At 48.8% G+C, this 21,934-nt stretch overlaps 2 protein-coding genes across 6 annotated transcripts in view; one reads left to right on the top strand and one right to left on the bottom strand.

The window, feature by feature from the left end:
• The window catches only part of UBE3B (ubiquitin protein ligase E3B), a 48,571-nt gene extending 36,383 nt beyond the window's left edge, over positions 1-12,188 (bottom strand). The window contains exons 1-10 of one of the 4 annotated variants that reach the window (XM_012730998.1): positions 11,850-12,188; positions 11,524-11,588; positions 8,661-8,756; positions 7,257-7,438; positions 6,993-7,113; positions 5,119-5,178; positions 4,640-4,744; positions 2,539-2,635; positions 1,354-1,439; positions 430-512 (exon numbers count right to left, since the gene is read on the bottom strand). In XM_012730998.1, the coding sequence (XP_012586452.1) occupies positions 430-512; positions 1,354-1,439; positions 2,539-2,635; positions 4,640-4,744; positions 5,119-5,178; positions 6,993-7,113; positions 7,257-7,417 (713 nt within the window). In that variant the 5' untranslated portion in view covers positions 7,418-7,438; positions 8,661-8,756; positions 11,524-11,588; positions 11,850-12,188. Of the gene's footprint in view, positions 1-429; positions 513-1,353; positions 1,440-2,538; positions 2,636-4,639; positions 4,745-5,118; positions 5,179-6,992; positions 7,114-7,256; positions 7,439-8,660; positions 8,757-11,523; positions 11,594-11,834 lie in introns of all 4 variants that reach the window. The other 3 variants (XM_012730996.1, XM_012730997.1, XM_004690950.2) reach the window with 3 other exon arrangements.
• An 85-nt stretch (positions 12,189-12,273) lies between these two features.
• The window catches only part of KCTD10 (potassium channel tetramerization domain containing 10), a 23,040-nt gene continuing 13,379 nt past the window's right edge, over positions 12,274-21,934 (top strand). For both annotated transcript variants that reach the window (XM_012731026.1, XM_004690952.2), the window contains exons 1-2: positions 12,274-12,351; positions 18,887-19,100. In XM_012731026.1, coding sequence (XP_012586480.1) covers positions 12,349-12,351; positions 18,887-19,100 — 217 coding nt within the window. In that variant the 5' untranslated portion in view covers positions 12,274-12,348. The remainder of the gene's footprint in view (positions 12,352-18,886; positions 19,101-21,934) is intronic.

A 21,934-nucleotide genomic window follows, 5' to 3' on the forward strand; every position in this document is an offset into this window, starting at 1 on the left:
CTTTCTAATAGGAAATACTTTAGTCCCCAAACTGCTTAAGGAAAGGGAAATATCACATCCTTTCTGGTTCTCTGAATTCTAACATTTTAAACTCATGTTCATAATTCTATTCTTTTAATTCTTTCACCCTGCCCTATCTGAGCCTCCTCCAGCTCTTAGGTTTCTTTGACTGTATCAATTAAAAGTTCAAAAGGAGAAACAGTTGTATCTTGCAGAATGAGAGCAATTCATTTTGAAAAGCATCCTTCAAATCATGATGTGAAATCTTCAGGGGTATGGAGGAAGACAAAAAAAAGAACAGTGGCAGATGTGTCACTTTCACCAAGAACAACACTTCCTGTGACTTCTGACAAGGCGGCAGCCCACACCTACTGCGGGTAGCGAGGGGAGAGGCAGGGAAGAAGCCCGGGGTGCGCAGCTCCCACTTACCGCAGCGCCAGCGAGAAGGCTGCGGTTAAAGTGCCTTTGGACAGACAAGGCCGAGGTCTCGCCAGGCCACGGGTTAACAATATCTGCAAAAAAACACTCACTGGTTAGAGCGGGAACCCAGCATTTTACCTATTTGTACACTGAGAAAGAAGTTCAACAGGAAAATGAATGCTTCATTGCAAAAACAATGTGTACTGGAATGAATGTTTATAAAGAACGAAAGCGGAGAAAAATAGTGGGTACAGAGGTTCAATATATATTTCTTTCTCTAACTGGAAATAGCATGCTTAAATAAATTAAAAAAAAAAAAAAAAAAACCCTGATAGCTGACACAAGGAGTGCCAGACTTCAAATGGTGAGACCCCCAAGATTTTAGAGGAGGGAAGAGCTCGAGGTCCAGCGGAAGCTTCCTCCTGCTGGACTGCGGGTCACAGAAGCTCCGCTGGCACAACCCCCAGGGCTGCTGTGAGGGGCAGTTCATGGGGAAAGAGACATTGCACAGCAGCAGGAGGGAGGACGGGCTACTCCAGCGGCACTCTCTGCTCAAGAGCCGGACAGCGCCCTTAAACAGCAGGCAGGCTGACAATGGCCTGGACGCACAATTTGGCACAGTAAGGGGTGCAGTGGTCAGAAGACTGAGGATACAGTGCTGGAAAGATCATTCTAGACATCAACCAAGAAACAGAAGGAACAAGCCCCTTCCCTGGATAAGCCCTATAGCCAAAAACGTTCTCCAGTGAAGGGGCCCCAGGACCGCTGCTGCCCTGTCCCACAAACCACAAGTGACCCAAGACAGGAGGAGGGCACTAAGGTACGAAATTCCTCCTTTCTGTGAGGAGGGCATCAGACATGATGAAACCAAATGTAAAAACTCCAAGTTCAAATGTGGGAGAATGAGGTCATGTGTAAGGGACAGTCACAGACCTGTAGCACAGAGTAAAATCCATGCTGGTTGAGATGTCCCATTATATTGGCACAAATGTGATTCATGGCCGGTCGAAGACTCTCACCTAAATGAAGAAAAAAGTAAGAAAAAAATGTATCTCCGGCTATAATATGAACTATTTATGGGCCAGAAAAGCCTGAGGAAAATGGACACCTCTGGCTTGCCTTCCTACCCCCTTAGGTCTGTTTTCAGGATGCATGGAGATGCCACATCTCCACATCTCCAGGTGGGCTCCATGCCACCTGTTGGAAGACTGGGCCTATCTTGCCCCAGCCTGAAGTCATGTTCAGGGCCACTTTCTAATTCACTTCAAGGACGTGTCATGCTCCACCCTCTGTGACTTTCTCCACTTACCACCAAGACACACAGAGCATGGTAGGGCTGAGAACTCACCAAATTTTGATTCCCCCGAGCCCAGGACAATGCCCTAAAATAAACCCTCCTGCTAGCCTGGAGCCTCAGCACAGCAGCTTCCTCTGCCTTCTACACTGTCCCTTCACTCTACTCAGTGAACTCTCACCTTCCTTCAGCTCTTAGCCCAAGCCCCAGACAAGGAGTGAGGCCTGCCTGCCCGGACTCACTGCTGCCACCATACAAACTCCCCTTCACGTCTGCTCCCCGAGAGACGCTGAGTTCTAAGAGTGTGGGCAAGCGCCCATCAAGACTTCAGCACTGCAAAGCCCTGCAAGGGCGGGGACATTTTCTGCACCTCCACAGTCCTCCATAGGACTGGCACAAAGCAGACTTCTTGTGGAATGGATGAATGAAGAGGATCTATAAAACACTTCAGGTTTAAGTACAATACTCAGGAAAGGAGGCGGCTTTATTAAGCAAGTTCCTACAGGCAAAACAGAATTACTTGCTGCTGAACAATTCTCCAGATGAAATGACAAGGATCAAGTGAATATCTCTTTCACTCAAAGGGTGAGGAGCTAAGGGAATTATGAAAAGTGAGACCAGAGGGGCCTTGCCTTTAGACACAAGTCCCAAGATGGGAGACGTGACAGGCAAGACGTGTCTCTCCGAAACATCAAGGGCACTGTAGGGGTCAGGGCTTGCCTTAGGCCCACAGTGGGGAAAACGCTTCTTGACAAGAAGAAAAGGTCCCCGAGGTCTCTATGAAAACGCTACTTAAGACAGATTTTGAAGCAAATCCCACAGACCTTTTCCCCGGAGAATTTTCCAGGTTGAAGTGTCTGTGAAGGTGACAAGCATTGTGAGGTACAATGTGACAAGTCTGGAGTCTTGTAAGATTTCAGGCTGGAAACAATAAAGAGAACAAGATTAAGACACATGGCCTCCGGCACAGGCGTGCAACAGTCACCTCACAACTTTTCCTCACGCATTTAGGCTCCCATAATTGAGTCAGGATATGTCACTATTTCTTGGGAAATGATCACTTTGGGAATTAAGTAGCGGGCAAAGCGGAGCTTGGCCACGGAATGTGAGTTACTCCCAGTGGAGAGGGGGATTCCTAGCAAGAAGAGCAGCCAGGGTGCGGGCTCTGCGTGCATCAGGTGCGTGCGTGCAGCACCGCCTAGGGACACAGAGCAGCGGATGCCGCAGGGCACATCGGGTGCTGGGTCAGGCTCTGCTGTGCCACTTACTAGGTGTGTGGCGTGGGGAAGTGTCCTAAGCTCCCTGCGCCTCAGTTTCTGCCTCTGCTGACTAGGGATAGTGACACTGCTGTCCTCATGGGGCTGTTTGTGAAGAATAAACAAACTAATTTACATTTACACTCAGCAATGCTGGTCATTCACATAATTATGACTAATTTGTTGTTTTGTAAGAGGTGGGGCAAAAAGGCTGACTCCTTTCTGGGCTCAGAGGCCTGATGGTGTGGACACCTGGAAAGGACCCTGGAAACTCTCTAGTACAAGCCCAGGCTCAGACTGAGACTGGGAAAAGGAACTAATTTGCCTACAGCCACTCAATTTCAGAACTTCCTGGCTCCAGGTCTAGTGTTCTCTTCTAAGTGCATTTCCTCACAAAAACTACTTTTATTTTTTTCAAAGTAGAAGAGCCTCTTGTCAAAGAGAAGTCTCTCTCTTTTTAAAAGAGATTTATTTACTTATGCATATAAGAACTGGGGTACAGGCCAGAGGTGTGGGGGTGAGAGGATTCACCAGAGAGAGTGGGGAGCAGAACAGGTAAGTCAACGAAACACACTGCTGAGGGGAGCAGCGGGTGAGACAGGAGATGTCTGCTGCACCATGTGGGTCAGCTCCCTGTCCCGGGATCGAGCTCAAGTCACAGGGGTGACAGCATTGACGTTCAACCCCTAGGCCACCAGGGAGGCCCCAAAGAGGTCTCTTATGGCATGCAGATAGTAGATCAAAGAGGGGCTACGTGGTTGAAGTAAAGGTCAGGGAAGAACCTGCCTGCCTGGCCTTAAAGCATGTCAGGAACCCCCCAGCTCCAATATCAGGGTGTGAAGACTACTACCCTGGGCCCTGATGCTCCATCTGACAGTCGGGTATGGATTGCTGCCGGGCCAAGGCGAGCAGCCGTTCTACCAGGGCCTTGAGAGATGGCTCTGAATGGAATGTGGGGGCTTGGGAGACATCTGCTCCACGCAGGCCTCTGGCCTGAGACCCCTCCCGACAGCAGCTGCTGTTGGGATCTATCTGCGCCCTGCCCGTCTAGCTGGACAGAGTGAGCAGCACAGGCGAGGCTGGGCCAGCAGAAAACCCCTTTCTCTCACCACCATCACCAGCTAAGGGCTGAGTCCAGGATCTCCGTGGGATTTGGAGCTAGTTGGGGGAGGCCTCCCATTTCTTTGGTCCAGACAGAAGAAAAAAAACAACATTGTGAGGATGTAAGGCCAGGACTACATGAGGAGAGGACACGACAACTTCAGGAGGGAACAGAGAATGGAAAAGGAGAACCCGGAGCCACTGGCTTCGGTCAAACCGGATACTCTGTCACAAAGCACTGGCTCCCGGGTGTAGTGTGTCACAGGGCCTTTGCACTGTAACAAGACGCCTGCCTAGTATCACAATGACTAAAGTATCCACTACATCAAAAGAACTGGGAGGAACACAAGTTTCGCTGGCATCTAGACTGGCAATTCCAGGGCAATGTTCCAAACGCGTACATGAAAGAAGGGCTCACACCCTGCTCTCTGCTGGAACAGGCTTTAAGAATTCATCACCAGATCCTAGCAGCTCTCCAAAGGTAATAACTATGAGGGGGTCGGGGGACAGGAAATACACACTCATGGCCCCACGTGAGAAGGCTGTATTTTGTTGCTTTGTTCTTTACCTTGAGCTGCTCAAGAAACTCACAGCAATACCACAGAATGTCCTTGATCTGCTTAATCCACAGGAGCGTGAGATCCTTGGAAAGAGCGAGGGACACATACCACACCTACAAGCGGCAGGGAGAGACATGTAAGTGGCCAGTCACAGGACACCAACCCTGGTGTCTGAGCTGCTGGGCTGGGACCAACTAGCGGTGTCTAGACAGAAGGGGCAAGAGGATGAGGGCTGAGGAAGCAGCACAGAGGACTCATTTAAATGCTAAACCCAAAAATAAACAGCCTAGAAAGGAACTTCCCACACCCAGAAAGAGGCCAGAGCAGAGCACAGCTCCTCAGATAGTAAAGACTAGGCTTGGAGAATACTTCCCATCCATTGCTTATTTGCATATGTATGGAGGTTAACAAAGCCCTAAAGGGAAGTCTGAGCGCCAAGCAGGCTGACTGGAGGGCTGGTGGACTTCCCAGCTCCTGCCGCACTTACCTTGGCTTCATTCTCAACATCCATGCTACTCAGGATGCAGCGACACAGCTTCTCAAATCTCTGCAAAGAGGCAGAATGGCGGTTATCAATCCCAAGTAATGCAGAAAGGGGAAGGCACACCTGGCAGGCCGCTGTGACTGCTTCATCCCCCCAGAGGTGTGGACACTGAGGATCAGAGACGTTAAGGAAGGCTCTCAAATGGTCGCAGGCTGGGTGAGGCGTCCACTCACATGTGCTTTAGAAAGTGCCACCTCACTTAAAACCCAGCCGGGGTTCCTTTAGAAACCAAAACCAACTGTGCAGCTGGGTGTGGAGTCCTGCAGACTAGCATTTGTCCCCTAAAAGCTGCTCTCCTGGGTGCCACTTAATCAGCACCATGGACACTGGCTTTTACCTCACAAACTGCCGCATTAGTAGTTTTATCTTTAAATGCAAAAGGCTATCTAGTGGAAACTGGATTCCCCTCTGGATTCCCCCCTGGACCCACCATTAAAGGTGAGATGGTCCTGGGTGGCCACGCTATGATACCAAGCTACAGTTTCCTCCTCTGTGAACAGGGATCACCTCCCTGCACCTGGCTAGGTGACCACATTCACTGCCAGGTATACTCCTTCCTCTCCTGCTGGGTGCCTGCCTCCACAAGGGCTGAAACTCTGCTCAGTTTTTTCCTTCTGGACCCCAATGCCAGCAAAAAGTCTGGGATGGGGTTTCCCCACTGGCCTAGGGGTTAAGTCTAGGCACTATCACTGCCAGAGCTGATCCCCAGCCAAGGAGCTGACCCACATGGCGCAGCAGATCTCGCCTGTCTCCCCGCTGCTCTCCTCAGGAGTGTATGGGAGTCAACCCACCTGCTCTACTCCTCACTCTGTCTCCTCTCACCCCTACATGTGTGGCCTACACCCCAGTTCTTCTCTGCAAAGAAAACAAAAGTCTGGGACCATGTGAAGCTTGGCAGTAATGAGTGTTCAACAGAGAGGCACTGTCTAATGGCACTGTTAGTCCCACCACAGGCTACTGCTTCTGGAATGGCTTTTCCAGGCTGAGCATTCAATTCCCAAAGGTACAGCCAGCACACTTTGTTTGGTTTGCAAGGTTTAAAAGAAAGGTCAAATTAGCTATCGATCTTCACAAATTAGAAAACTAAGTGTAAAGCTCTTCAGCATCTCTTTTCTTTTCTTTTCTTTTTTTTTTTTTTAAAGATTTATTTATTTATGCATTCAGAACTGGGGTACAGGCCAGAGGTGCAGGGGTGGTTAGAGGATTTACCAGAGACAGTGGGGAACAGAACAGGCCAACGAAGTACACTGCTGAGGGGAGCAGCGGGCGGGTCAGGAGAGGTCTGCCGCGCCATGTGGGTCACCTCCGGAGCGGGGATCAAACTCATGCCGAAGCTTCTTAGTGCTGTGCTTTAACCCACTGCGCCACCAGGGAGAGCCCCTCTTCCGCATCTCTTTTAAAAAACCAGGGTATCAGCCACCACTGACTGCAGCCTAACAGCAGCTGCCCCCTGTAATGAGCGGGGCCCCACGGACCCCATGACTCTCTGATGTCCTCACCACTGCCTGTCAGTCGCCATGTGTTATGACGTGTACTGTGCTTTGTCCCTCAAATGGCTTCACTCATTTGCCCAATCTGCTGGCTCCGTGTGCACTGGGCCAACTGCTTACAGCAGTCGACGTGAGAAGAGGTGAGGACTCCCGTCAGCACCAGGCAGGGACCTATAAAGCAGGTCTCAAGGAAGCAAAAGGGCAGGACGTGGGGGTGACAGGCCCCACCTCACCGAGTAGTTGAGGACTAAATGAGTTAATATTTATAATCCACTTATAAAAAGACCGGCAGAGAGCAAGCGTGACGAATGTTTGTTCTTATTTTACCTCATTATCTTCTTTAATTCTGAACAAGAACAGCAGTTTCCTGGCAATCTTAAAAACAGAAAGTGCACTTCTTTTACTGGTCCCAGCTTCATCTGCTTTAAAATACTCATCGATCTCTCTCCTAGGGAGGGAAGGGTAAAGAAAAGGACATTTTAAATTAGGAACGCACCGCAGCTGGAAGGCTTTTCAAGCTCTATAAGAGAAAGCCTTTCCTTGCCATGAACAGGAAGCAGAGGCAAGACACCGAGGGGTGCCGGCACCCACCTGATCTCCTTCTGCAGTCGACTCCGACAGAGGAAACTCCGGACATGGGCCTGAATCTCCACTGCAGCCCGCTCCCGCTCCTTCTGCACAAGTCTTTCCTCTCGAGCCTGACGAGCCCTATCAATGAACCATGCTCTCGACGTTTGAGAAACAGTGAACATGTTTGCCAACTCGCACAAACCCTGCAAGGAAAATGGCGAGAAGCAGGTGGAGGCCATGCCACGGTAAACACACCGCCAAGGGGCTCAAGGGGGAGGCGGGCAGGGCTCAGGTGGCAGCAGCGAGCTGTTCGGCAGCACCTGCTCCCTCCCAAGTGCTAGCAGCTCTGCTGGCACAAGTCCCAGCTTCCTCCTTTCATGCAACTCACCAGCACCAGCAAAGCTTTTTCCTGTATTAAATAATTACATTTTCTTAGGAAAATGAGCAAAGGTCCTGCTTCAAGGCATGGGCTCTATAAAACAGTTCAACAAATAAACAAAGCATGAATGATCCCATGGCTGAAGCTCTAATTCAAGCCAGGCACCCACTAAGTCAAAGGCTTCTAAATGTTTGAATTTTCTGGAGCAGGCTACAATATGAGAAGCCAACACTGAGCGGTCAACTTTTCTTTTGCCAGGTCAAGACTCAAACGAAAAGAAAATCCAACATGATCGTCTATTGCCATTGTTATTTTATTCACCGGTTCACAACAACTAGTCCCACTTCCTGCTCAGAACAAAGTCTCTTTTTTAAAAGGCCATCTTAGCACTAAAGCAAAGCATGCTTGGTTCTAGAATGAAAGACAATCCACTAAAATAAATACATTTCATTTTGAATCTAGCTTATTCTAATTCCACTGTCTCCTCATGCCAAGGACAGATGAAGACTTTAGTAGAAGGGCTCCTGTTCACTGAAAGTCATTTCTTGAACAGAGGCTCTAAATTACCTATTTTTAATCTAAATCACCCAGTAACTGTCTTTCCCCAAAGAACAGCTTCGGCCAGCAGCCTAGTGTACCTAGCACCGGCCAGAGCTGTCCATGCTGAGATGTTTCCTCCAATCCTTGCCAACATTGTCATTCTATCCAAAATCTCTCATGATGAAAGTATAATAAATTATGCAGTAATCCAGATTGCCAGAAAAGTGTCTTTACTCAAAGAAGCATTATGAAGAATAAAAATCTTACATGAGGCTCCTTCCAAGTCAACATATGAGGGGCCTGTGTGTGGCCCCTTTCCACAAGGATTTACATCTATTAGACAGACCTTCGCTAACAAGTGTATCTCTCACCTGTAGGTCTTAAAACAAATGAACAAAGCCCACCTAGCTATTGCAGAGAGGGTAAAAAGACCAGTGTGAGAACGGCAGCAATCTTCTGAACATTCATTCTTTCTGCCCAGCAGTGGAGCAGTCTGGGGAGCTCACCTGAGGACCTGCCCGTGTTGCAGAAATGCCAGGTAATCATTAGTGATCTTGCATATAGCTCAGCGCTGGGTAGCTTCTCAGCTTGGAGAAACTTGTCTTTTTTGGTAGATGCAGAAGGAAAAAAAAAAAATCCAGATTCAGGGTTAAGTTTAATAGGTAGGGCATATATCTTTGTCACTAAGTATAAACAATTCAGTGTAGGCTTAAAAAACAAAACATATTAGATCGGACCTCCCTAGTCCTCACAGGTTTCACTGTTTAAAGGAGTAGGTTTAAAGTCCCAAAGAAGTTGCTGAAGGAATGCTCTATATACTTGGTGGTGATAAGCAAGAGTAACAGCGGGGATCGGAATATTAAAAAGTGATGAAAAATTATGTTTGATGTTTTTAACAGGATGGCAAATGTTTATGCCTTAGCAGTGCAAACAGGGCTAGCTGTGAACCCATGTGATCTTAGTTACTTAATGAAAAAGAGGTATGTGCACCAAGATACAAAACTCAGAAAATATACATGTTAAAGACAATTTGCTTTGAAGTAATGGAATTGTGGGAAATCTCGCTTCCTTAATTTCTTGCTTTCTAAACTTCTCACAGAAAGCACAACACTTTGATAGCCAAATGTGCCCCGAGGCCAGCAGTGTACGGCGGAGATTGCTCGACCTTTCTGTCTTGTTAACTGGCTGACTCTGACCATGAGGATGAAACAAGATGAGACCTATCAAGAGCCATGGGGGTGGCCGTCACAGCACCAAGTCAGTGAAGTCTAACTGATGTCTACTTTTACAGACACCTTTTAAAATAACTCTTCAGGGGGCCTCCCTAGTGGCACAGGGTCAAATCTCAGCTCTATCACTGCAAAGGCCCACCACAATGGCCTGAGTTTGATCCCCAGGCAGGGAGCTGACCCACCTGGCACAGATCTTTCATCTTACCCACTGCTCCCCTCAGCAGATTTTAGTAAATCCACCTGCCCTGCTTTCCTGTCTCTAATGAACCCTCTTATCCACATTTCTGGCCTATACCCCAGTTCTTCTACACAAAAATAATAAATGAAATCTAAAAAAAAAAAAAATACCCTCGTAAATAACTTCAGCAGAGGCTCCATCTGCACAGTCACTAAAGTTCTTTGAGTAGGAAATAATGACGGGACCCTCACATTCCTGAGTCACTGAATTTCTCTGCCCCCGGAAGCATGATGATCCACTAATCTTGCCACATGGGCTGAGCCTCTGGTGCTGTTTAGGATGAATAACAGCTTCAAGTTCAAAAGAGCAGGGCCCATGCGGCAGGGGGAGCAGAAGAGGAAGCGTCTTCTCGGTAGAAAAACAGGAGCTTCTATACTGTACTGTTAGGCTTGTAAAACTATCTCCAAACTTTCACTTCTCCCAAGGGGCCTTGCAGGGTAAAATCCTTTCCTTGAGATTATCATCTCTTCTCACAAAACTATGTTGGTTTCTGTTTACATCACAGGACAGGTCTATCCTTTGCTTTTAATTCTCTCTTATTCACCTTCTACACCCACACAGTCATTATAGTTCATCAAGCAGATAAAACACACAATCAGACATCTCTCTCCTAGGCAAAACGCCAGAGAATATTAAGGAAGAGGTTGTGTGTACCAGAAAAAGCCTTCATTTGGAGAAAGTAGCCCCTGGTTTTTAGTCCAGATTCTACTTCATTTGGCCAAGTTACTTATCCTTTCTAGGCTTCACTGTCCTTATCTGTAAACTGAGAATAACAGCAGTGCCTACATCCTAAGACTGCTAAAAGGATTACACTTGTGCTTTTGGTCAACATGATGCCATGATTACGATTAAATGGGCAAATATTACTAGTATCTGAAAGCAAATCACATGTAAGTGGTCTTTACTGTATTGTCACAATCCAGTTAGGGAAACGTGAAGGCTATAGGCGGAAAGATTAGTAAACAAGAGTTTGGTATAACCAAGATCTTTCAAAAAGGAAAACTTGTCAGGTACCCACTGGGTGGAAGTCCTTTTTAAGAGATCTTGTTTAGTGACAACAGCAATCTTGTGAGATCATCTAATACCCCCCACAATCCAGGTTATCTTCCACCGACCTTTAATAAGGGCAGAGCCATGATAGGGCTCTTCTCTATTTCTATAGTCTCAGGAGCTCTGGCAAAATCATTCTTTCCTGGATGATGCTAAATTCATGGAGGAAAGAGCATGGCAGTTTAGCCATATTGTCCTAATGTGAAGTGCCATAAATACCAACTGCTGGTCGAATCTCGAAGATTCTCCCAGTATGGTGGGAACAGCTGGGCAGCAGGATTAACAATCACGACCATCTGTTAAGGGCAGACCATGTACAGACACGGTGCCAATATCTGCCAACCTGTGTCTTCAACAGCTCCAGCAGATCTCAATAGTCAAATTTCTTAAGAATAGGTAACAGGGCTTAGATTAATAGTAATAACAGCTGTTATGTATTGATGACTACAGCGTACTGAGATGTGGGATATTATCAGTACCACCTTCACATGGAGTAAATGAAATGTAAAGAGGGGACATGATTTACTGGAGGTTGCTGGGCCCCTGAATTTGAACCCACATCTAACTTCAAAGCATTTATTTGTAAGTCAAAAAGCCAAAAACAAAACCCCGAGACTGCCCCACTCCCAGAACAGCAAGGACAAGCTGAGAATGCAAAGCTGCCAGTGAAACTAAATTAGAAATGACGACCAATTTTTTCTTTATTGTTACCAACACCAGCTGCGTTTATTGAGCGCTGAGTGTTGGGCACGGTACTAATACTTGTATTATACAACGTTCTTTGTGCAGGGAGCTAAGAACTCCATTTTACAGACCGCAACTGCGGCTCAGAGAGGTGAGGGGACTCACCCAAGGTCACACAGCAAATGAACAGTGCTCGAACTCCGGTTTGGGTGACTCCTGCGGCCCGGCCTCTTTCCTCGGCATCAACAATCACAATGACAATCCTTTTACACCCAGCCATCAGTCCATTTACAAAGGTCTATCACCCCAAAAATAAAACGTGGAAGGGCCCATGGAGCAATCCCCCCTGTAGCCTAAACGCCACCCCCTAGCAGCTTCTCCAAACAAGCGAGGTATGGACCGGGCCCAAAAGCCACCTCCCTCAAAATCCCCAGCCCACTACCCGGAGAACCCACGACCCTGTTCCCATTCGCTACCCGCAGGATGTAGACCTTTATCCGTTCGAGGCCCCAGCGCTCGTGGTCGGGGCCACAGCTACCGCCGCCTCAGCCCAATACCCCAGATAGCTGCCAGACCCCGGGCAGCAGCCGAGGCCCGACCGCCATCTTGCCCCGGGGTGTTCACTCTTAGAGTTCCGCCGGGAAGCAACAATCCAGTTCCGGAATACCACAGTTCCGCAGGGCTTCTTCGCCAGGAATGAAAACCTTCCTGCACTTTGTTGTCCTCCCTGGGGACACTCAGAAACGGGGTAACTGTCTCACCCAGCTTGGAGGAGCGGCAACTCACTTCAGCAGGGGAAGCTGCAAGGAATGCTGCCTATATCTAGGGGCACAACGGATGCTTTAGGACGGTGCCCACTGCGGGGCGGAAGTGGGAGTGTGAGCATCGGAAGTTACCGCCCCGTAACGCCCCGTCCCCTGCTCGCGCGAGCTGGGTGTTTCCTGCCTCTCTCAGTCCGGGTTTGGAGACTCCGGCGTTCTCCGGCTTTTCATGGTGAGGAAGGCGGTGCCCATCGACTGGGGTCTCTAAGCGCGGGGAAAGCTGAGTACCCGCAGAGTAGAGGGGGGAGGGGATTCGAGGAGCGGGTGGGGTAGGGACTGTCGCGATAGGGGAGAGGCAGTTGGAGAGTGGGTGGGGGCGAGGTCACGGGTGGGGGAAGGGCTTTGGTGGAGACTTGGGGGGGGTCCCTCACTGTTGGGGTATCAGGGAAATGGCGTTTGGTCTTGGGGAGTAGATTTGGGGTTGTCGGGGGTTGTCTTCATCTTGAGTATTTGTGGGAAATGGGAATTGGTGGTTGTGAAGAGAACAAAGACATGTCATTGAGGACGGACTTCGTCAGCGGGGGGCGGATTTGGGGTGTTGTGAAGGAGAATGAGTGGACCGCCAGAGGTGAAGGGGGGTTCCTTGGCGCGGAGTGCTAAGTCTTGGGAAGTTCGTGTTTGGAGTCGCTGGATATCTGGGAAGTTTGGAGTTGGGACTTCAGGTGCGTCTGACCCACGGCGAGTGGAGGAAAGAAATGGAGGGAGGGTGGGGGCGAGCGGCGCGCTTTCTATGCCTGGAACTCCGCGCAGGGATGCCAGGTGCCTGAGGTCAGAGACCATCTCCTCCGGGTTCTGCGCCTGGGAACCTCGCTGGTCACTTCCGTTGAGGCCCAGGAGGCCACACCTAAGGAATGGGGATGTCTCCCCAACTACGGGCAGTTTGTTTGCTTGGGCGCCTTCAGGGGTCTGTTCCTCAGGTAGCTCCTGGAGCAGGAATAGGAAAATTAATCAGCTCCGACCTTCCTTTTTTACTTGTTTGCGCCCGGTCTCTTCCCTGGAAAGTGTAATATGCTTTCCGGCGTGCCCGTTCTAGGAACTGTGCTGGAGAAAAAAAGGAGTCTGGCTGTCTGACTTTGGCTGCCACTTTTTGCATAACAAGGACCACCTTGAAGGAAGAAGGCTGACGCCTGTGCTCCTCAATCTGGTCCCCAAACAAACAGAAAATCACCTGGCCAATTTGTTAGAAAGGGCCAGATTTTTAGGCCCCATTGCCTGCTAAATGGGGGTGGGGGGGCGATCAATCTGTTTTAACAAGCTTACAGGGGATTAGAGTGATGTTTAAAGTTTCTATTATGTAATGAAATGGGCATGGATTTGGAGTGAGTGAGAGGACCCATAGTTCTGATTCTTAGTTCTAACTGTTGAAATGGTCAATAGCTTGTGCTAAATTCAGAATGGAATGTGATTCTCCAGGACACTTAAGAAATAGCAGTAGCTATCCTATATTTGTTGGATACAAAATAATGCTATAGTTATGTGGCTGGTTGAATTTAGTTTGGTTGAACCAACTAAATGAACAGACTTTTCTGAGTTGTAGAAATGCTTTCAGTTTGAGGAAGTTTTATAGTTAACCTCAAGGTAGCAGCTCTTAGCTTCTTGGCTTTTGGTTTGGGCTGCATGTTTAAGGCACCTGAAGAGCATTTTAAATATTAGTTACTGAGCGACCTCGCCCTCCCTGATTCGGATTAAATGGCCCAGGCATCAGAACTGTTTAAGCTGGTCAGTCCTAGTGCAGCAGAGGACTGCTGGTGTTGAGGAAAGCTTGGGGGGTAGATAGGAAACTACGTCAAGGCCCACGTGCCAGGTGCTTCAGCATACATTCTTGAGGATTATATGATTAACTCTGCATTTAACAAGCTAGGAAGCTGAGACCCAATTAAACCACTTGTCTGCACATCATAGATGAAGTGATGGAACTGGGACTGTACTTTGCCAAACTTGTTTTTGAACCTTAATCACACTCACATGCAGACATTTCTGCAGCGGTTGTACGGAAAACACAGGGTGAAGGATTTGGGGCCCTTTTCTTACTATACTATACTTCCTCCTTGGTCAGATTTTATTTTTGAAAGCATGCATAGTGGTGCTTCTGTCTCTGGCTCTGAAATTGTGGAGTTTGGTTTGATGTTTACGGTTTTATGTAGTCGGGAATTCACTGAATCAATAGAGTAAGGCTTGGGGAGCTTCTCCAAAACCATGAAAGTAGTTGTAGCCTAATTAAGGCATACAGAACTCTTTAAAACAGCAGCTTGCAGTCTTAGCTACATGTTGGAATCACCTAAGAAGTGCAAAATTCTGTGGCCCAGGCCAGTTATATCAGAATTTCTGTGGTTAAGACTCTGACATAGTTTTTTTTTTTTTACAGAACTGGGGTACAAGCCACAGGTGCCAGGGCAGTGAGAGGCCTCACCAGAGACAGAGTGGGGAGCAGAACAGGTAGATCTACCTAAGTACATTGCTGAGGGAAGCAGCAGGCTGGTCAGGAGAGGTCTGCAGTGCCACGTGGATCACCTCTGGGGCAGGGATCACACTGAAGCAGCTGTGGCCAGCCTGCAGTGCTGCGTCCCAATCCGCTGCGCCACCAGGGAGGGCTCTGACATGGTATTTTTAAGTAGAGAGCTGCTGTTTGGAATCAACAACTCCAGCAACATGGGAAAAAGGGAAACTTGACTTATCCATCTCACTGAGATAAGTATTTTTCCTGGTTGAATCAGTAACAAACACCTCAAATATTAACTACCTTTCCTGCTTCTTGTACAACGTTGCTCTTTCTCCTTCTGCTGCCCTAACCTCCTTAACAATGAAATCAAACCTTGAAAGAAAGTTAGAAAGTAGGCTTCCAGCAGGGGTAGCTGAGGGGTCCCCTTGGAGAAGATTGCAAGCCTTATGTTCTCAACTCACTGTAATTTGGTCCCAGGGCCATTTACACAACTGGAACCCCCTTTTTCCGAGGGCCTCTCCTACTCCCTTTGGAAGGCTGGGTTCTGGAAAGGTCCAAGACTATGTATTCTGAAGTGCCAAGCTAGATCAGGATGTTCTGCCTTTATCCCTCGTAATGCAGTGATGTCAGGAGGGCTGGAAACAGTCTTCAAAGAGAAGATAATTTGAGACTTTGAGAGCATTCTCAATCATAGTTTGAGAGTTTCATGTCTGAGTGTTTGCTCCAAGCTGGGACTGTGCTGAATGCTCTCTGCAGCCACTGTTGTGATCACTTGGTAGGTGGGACTAAGGTGACTGACCCAGACTCCTACTGTAACTTAAGGGCAGGGCCAGGGCTGACTTCCAACCGAAGCCCTTAGACACATGTTACTCCCCATCTTTTTTCAGAATTTTGTTCTTACCTTTTTTTTTTTTTTTTAAAGATTTATTTATTTATGAATGCAAGAACTGGGGTACGGGCCAGATGGGTGTGTGAGGGCTCACCAGAGACAGTGGCGAGCAGAACAGGCAGATGTACAGAAATACACTGCTGAGGGGAGCAGTGAATGAGACAGGTCTGCTGTGCTATGTGGGTCAGCTCCCATGGGGCTCCTGCTGCAGTACTTCAGATAGCTTCATAGTGCTGTGCTCTAACCCATTGTGCCGCTTAGGGAGGGTCCGGTTTTGTACTTTCTAAAGGTGTGTTTGGGGGGGAGAGTGCAGTCCTTCTTTCTCAGTTTGTATGTCACAGCTCTTTAAACCAAGAGTAACCTTTGATAAAATCACGGGCTTTGGGCCAGCAGGACTTGCCCACATCCTTCATTTCCTCCATCAGAGAGCCCCCCCCCCCCCCCCGTCACTGACTCACTTTGGGAAGTGACTGAACTCTCTGGGCCTTGGTGTCCAATATTCACCAAGTGGGAATAACAATAACCATCTCCCAGAATTGTTTGCATTTGAAATGTTTGTACGTGACATGAAATGAAAACAATAATACCTTCTGTGGTGAGGGGGAGTGGGAAGTAGGCATGGAGGGGCTCTTTGGAGCCAGGAAAATATTCTCCAGCTTGATTGGAATGGGGGACACACAGATGCATATATCACCCCAAACTCACCAAGCTGCACTTCTAAAATATACTTTATTATGTACAAATATCTTAGAAACAGTGTCAGAAAGCAAAGAAAAACCCCAAAACCATAACATACTTTAACTTAATACCATAGGTACCTTACAAAATGCTAGACCATTTTCAAAAACCTTAAGTGTTTTCCCTTTTGGGGCAAATTTCCTTAACTCCCCACACCACCCCTCAAAAGAAAACCCCATGGCTGTCCACCTTTTTTTTCCTCTTGAGGGCTTCAATGTTATTTTAAAATTTCTGTTCCCATGAGCTGCTGGTATCCTGTGGACAAAGGGTTTTTCTTGGAGAAATGGTTGGTACAAACTGCTTGTGTTGGGCTCTGGGGACTGGCTGCAAAGGAGACCTGGAAGGGAGGCTCACTGCTCCCTCTTGGTTTTTTTCTTTTGTTTGGCCTCAAGCAGCAGAGACCCCAGGTGAGCTAAGCCTGAGCGTTGGAGAGTGCAGTTTTCACTTGAGGAAGCAGGGTGGCATCCCTAAGAAGACAGTCGTTTTCCAGGCTCTCCTTCCTGTTTCAGCCAGTCCCTGCGGCTGGGGCTTTGGAGGCCACTCTTCAAGAGGGGTGGAGATCGAGAGGGAGGTTTTACCTCTACGGTTACTGTGGATAACAGGTTGCCACCCTTAGTCCCCATCTTCTTAATGAAAGAACAGCTGTGTTTTTTGCCTGGTAAGGATGTAATGTATACTCATTGTGGAAAGTCTGAAAGAGACCAAAAGGTATAAAAATTTTGGAAAAATAATTTTTTTCAATACTAGGAAATATTTTTTTTTTAAGATTTATTTTATTATTTATTCATACAGAACTGGGGTACAGGCCAGAGATGCGGAGGGTGAGAGGATTCACCAGGGACAGACTGGGGAGCAGAACAGGCAGATCAGATCAATGAAGTACACTGCTGAGGGGAGCAGTGGGCGGGTCAGGAGAGGTCTGCCACGCCATGTGGTCACCTCCGGGGCAGGCGGGAATCGAACTCATGCAGAAGTAGCTTTTAGCTTCTTAGTGTGGTGCTTTAACCCGCTGCGCCACCAGGGAGGGCCCAGGAAATATTTTTTAAAAATTTATACTGTCGGCCCTCCCTGGTGGCGCAGCGGGTTAAAGCACAGCACTGAGAATCTGAAGCCACTTCCGCATGAGTTCGATTCCCGCCTGCCCCGGAGGTGACCACATGGCGCGGCAGACCTCTCCTGACCCGCCCACTGCTTCCCTCAGCGGTGTACTTCGTCCATCTGCCTGTTCTGCTTCCCGCTCTGTCTCTGGTGAAGCCTCTCACCGCCCCTGAGCCTCTGGCCTGTACCCCAGTTCTGTATGCACAAATAAATAAATTAATTAAAAAAAAAATTTATACTGTCAGTTCCTTCCAGCCAAAACCACAGGAACATATCTCTGGTCAAAGTTGGATTTATTGTTGCCTTGAGATCTGTGGGGTGTCTCAACGGATTTGGGCTCGCACTGGGTGATTTAGGGGAGGATTTGTGGGAGTGGGGTTTGGCTCTGCATTGGATGCTGTCGGGAAGCAAGGCTTATTCTCTGACTGGGTCTCCATAGTTCCAGTTTTGAAGGTGGGAAGAATGAAATGGAAGTACAGCTCTAATTTGTAAAGAAGCTGCAGTGACTTATAAGCTAGGATAGGGAGTATTTGGTCATTTAACTTTGGACTGAGTCCTTGTTTTTTTTCATTGTTCAAGCTTAATTACCACTGGGTCTTGTTTGGGTCTTACCTGGTGAGAGTGGCCCTGTCTGATGTTTCGTGAAGTCTTTCAAGTGTCCAGTGGGAAGCCCGAGGCTTAGCAGTGAGCGCCGGGCCAGCACCTGGCTGCAGGGGCCTCTTGCTCAGCACTCCGTCCCAGAGTTAGCAAAGATCCAGCCGGTTCTTCACCATCTTCCCCAGCTGTAGAATTTTACTTCGTCACAAAGGAATGTTTTCTTTGAGTACACATATGCCCACATACCACCTGCTCCTCGGCTGCTCAGGCCAGGCACTGCTTGCCTCTCTTGGCCGGGGTGTGCCCAGGAACTGGCAGTGATGCTGGGGAGACTTGCAGGATTTTGCTGGTGGTGCCAGTACAGAAAGTCTCTGATTTTGAAATAACTTGCTTCTAAGGGTTTTTCTGTCACTTGGTCCTCAGAAACAGCTTTCTCCCTTAGGACGTATTTGGAGTGGTAGTGAGAACCCATGTGGCTTCATAAAAACTTACTGCATGTGTCATTCAGCCAAGGTGGCGTTTTAGCTGTTAGCAGTGGTGCACAACAATAAGGAAGCAGACCTGGGCTGTGTTTAGGCTGTTTAGGATGGAGCCAGGGTGTTGGTTTTTATGGGTAGTGGGCAGAGAGGAGTCCTCGTAACAGGAGTTCGTCGTATACTTGTGCTGGAGGATAAGCAGGTGAGGTCGGTGCATGAGGCTAGCTGGGTGTGCAGTCAGGGGCAGAATGGGAAAGGCCTGCCCTTCCGGGCAGCCAGTACCCCATGACCCTTTGGCCTTGGTGTTAAGAGACACCAAAAATTCAAGATCTCTCTGGGAATTCTAAGTTTTCAGCACATGCTTGGCTTAAGCAAAACAGAGCTCAAGGTCTGATTCAGCTCATGGCTGAAAAGAGGCATAGCAGACCTGGTGCCCTGACCCTGGCAACTCTCTCTTCTCCCCTGACAGGAAGAGATGTCAGGAGAAAGTGTGGTGAGTTCAGCGGTGCCGGCGGCTGCTACCCGCACCACTGCCTTCAAGGGCACGAGCCCCAGCTCCAAGTACGTGAAGCTCAACGTTGGCGGTGCCCTCTACTACACGACCATGCAGACGCTGACCAAGCAGGACACCATGCTGAAAGCCATGTTCAGCGGGCGCATGGAAGTGCTCACCGACAGCGAAGGTAGGCGCCCTCCAGGCCAGGGCTGCCCCCGAGGGCCTCCTCCAGCCTCAGAAGACCAGCAGTCGCGGGGCAGTAGAGCACACGGCTGCAGGTTCTGGTGGTGCTGGGGCTGTGCTCATTCTGTGCAGGAGACCAGATCTAGTCTGGAGTTTGTGGTGAGGAAGCTTCTCTGGGGAAGTGACTTTAAACTGAGCCCTAAAGACAGGTGGCATCACCAGACAGTGATTTAGAGTCCAGTTGGCTGTGACTGTGAGAAAGTCACTTGCCCACTCTGGACCTCTGTAAAACAGATGCTGGACTCGCTGCCATGCTTGGCTCCCTCCTAGCTCGCTCACGGTGATCCTGTGGTTCGCAGAGTCAAACTCAAGTGTGAGGGCATGTGTTTTGTCTAGATCCTTGTCATCTTACTCAGGGGTCCCGACAAACTCATCTGGATTTGTTTCGCTTCCCCAGTTGGTGTCTGGTGATCTGATCCTGACTAAGCGGTTTAACCTGTTGTGTCTCATTTTCCCCAACTGATGATATGCACAAGGATCCCTTCTCACCTCTGTGGGGCTATTGGTACATAAAAAGTAACTAATACCTGTATATTCTGTATACCTTTTTTTTTTTCTTATGGAGAGAAAAAGGCAAGGAGCTACTTAAAGTGGTTTTAACTTAACTACTCCCAACCAACCTGGAAAAATCAAAATGTACCTGGCAAGTGAGGCCATCCTAACTGGCTCTTATAGGGTGGCTAGTGGCACAAAATTTGGCATGAAGTTAAAAAATGGCCCTGTCCTTCATTCCTTGGCCTAAGAATACTTCAGATCAGACCAGAGCCTGGTGTAAGCCACCCTCATCTATTCTGTGCTGATGCTGCTTCCTTTCCAGGAGTCGGTGGTTGCTCAGAGGAGGGGCAGGTTGACACAGACGGGGCTGGGCCCTGAGCTGGGCCTGCACTATCCCTCTCCTGCCTTGAGAGGGCTGCCCCTGCTTGGGTGTTCATGTCCACATCCTGGAGGCCAGGCTGCAGGGCTTGAGATTCTGCTTCCCTGGCTTCCTGTGAACTCTGGCTTCTGGCCCAGCAGCAGCTGTTGCAAATAAAGTCGGGTCCCTAGAGCGGCCTTCTGTGTCTCATCCAGAAGAAGCCAAGTTTTTATGAGTGGGAGGGTCCCCCTTTTTTTTTTTAATATTTTATTTTATTTTATTACAAAGTTGGGAGGGTCCCCTTTACTGTGCCACACACAGCAGCGCCTGGGAGTGTTTGTGGAAATCAAGACAATTGCATCCCAGCCACAGAAGGAAGGAGACCTTATCTGAGAACCCAGGATGGTTGTAGCTTGTCTCCCGCCCTGCCCAGTCTCTGGTGGGGCTCAGGAAATGCGCGAGTTGCTTTGGCTCCTTGAAAGCCCTGGCTTCTGTCGCCTGCCCATGCCATGCTGCAAAAGAGGCCGTCCTCAGGCGCCTGCTAGGACCAGCACGGGCGTGCTCCACGTGGGCATCTCTGGTCTCAGCAGCTGCATGATGTCCACCTGGTGCTCCTGGAAACGCCGAGAAGCAGTGCTGTCTTTGGGCCTCCAAGCCTCTGCCATTTCCATTTTACAGAACTCCAGCCCCCTTCCTCATGAAAAGCCCACAGTATGGCATTTTGTGGTTGTTAATTTTATTTAAACCTCACCTTAACCCTTGGTGACAAATAAGAAATAAGAAATTCAGACTCAGGTTGTGTTTACAAAAACGACAAATAAGAAATTCAGACTCAGGTTGTGTTTACAAAAACGGCGGTGGGAAAGCTGCTCACTGGCTATCTGCTGTCTGTGGTTTGATGTGGGCCCAAGCCAGGTCTCCTGAGTGCCACAGTCTTAGGGTTCAACCAGTAACTATGCCGAAGCCCCTTCAGGGTTCCCTGAAGGCTTGGGCTGTCAGGCTGTGTCTTGTCTTCCAGTCTGTACCAGTGGGGCAGTCCCATCGGCCCTGGTGAGTGCCCTGCCCAGGCAAGTGACTGGTGAGCGCTGGAGCACAGGTGCTCTGAAGGCAAAGCGGCCTGTGGTGTGGTAGAAATCTCTGGAGGAGAGCTTTAGAGAACCCAGGAAACTGATGGCCTCTGAGGAGGTCTAGGGTGAGAGACTGGCTGAAGACTGTGCCCTTCTGCCTGGTGAGAACTTGTACATTTCAGTGAGAACGTGGGTGCTGAGAGAGCTCTGGGGTGGAGTCCTGGCTCTGTCATGGGGCAGCGAGAGGATATTTATGAAGTGATTTCTGTGTGCCGGGACTATGCTAACTAGGTTCATTGTGTGGCATTGGCTGAGTGACTTTCTCTGAGCCTTTTCCCCCTTTTGAATGTATGAACAATAATACTGCCTTTCTCAGGGTCATTATGCGGATTAAATGAGGGCGTTAGCAAGCACTTGCTAAAGTAGGGAGACCCAGTAAATGAGGAGTGCCCACTGTTGCCTGCTTTTGCCTGGGTGCATGTAGGGGAACAGGAAAGCACGGTGGGGGGCTGTTCTCAGTGGTGAGTTGGGGAAAGTGGTCTGCCTCGGCTTTGAGGGTCGGGTGTGCTGCAGTTCCAGGCTGCCAGGCAAAGAGAGTTTTTCTGAGAGGACTGGTGTGCTGGCAATGTGCTCAGGCTCCTTGCCAGGAAGGCCCAGTCTTTACAGCGCCAGAATTTTCCCCTGAGCCCCTGGGAGTGCTGTCATTGGCCATAGTCTGAGGAGTCTGTGGTGAGAATTCCATCTAGCACTCATCTGTAGCTGCCCAATACAGCGCTTCCTCTTCAGCGGTCTCTTGTTAATGTGTTTGGAATGAGGCAGTCTATCAACTAGGTTAAATGAGTCATTATTGTATCTGCA

Source organism: Condylura cristata, unplaced genomic scaffold (assembly GCF_000260355.1).
Source record: "Condylura cristata isolate star-nosed mole 26May11 unplaced genomic scaffold, ConCri1.0 scaffold00029, whole genome shotgun sequence".
Taxonomy (NCBI): Eukaryota; Metazoa; Chordata; class Mammalia; order Eulipotyphla; family Talpidae; genus Condylura; species Condylura cristata.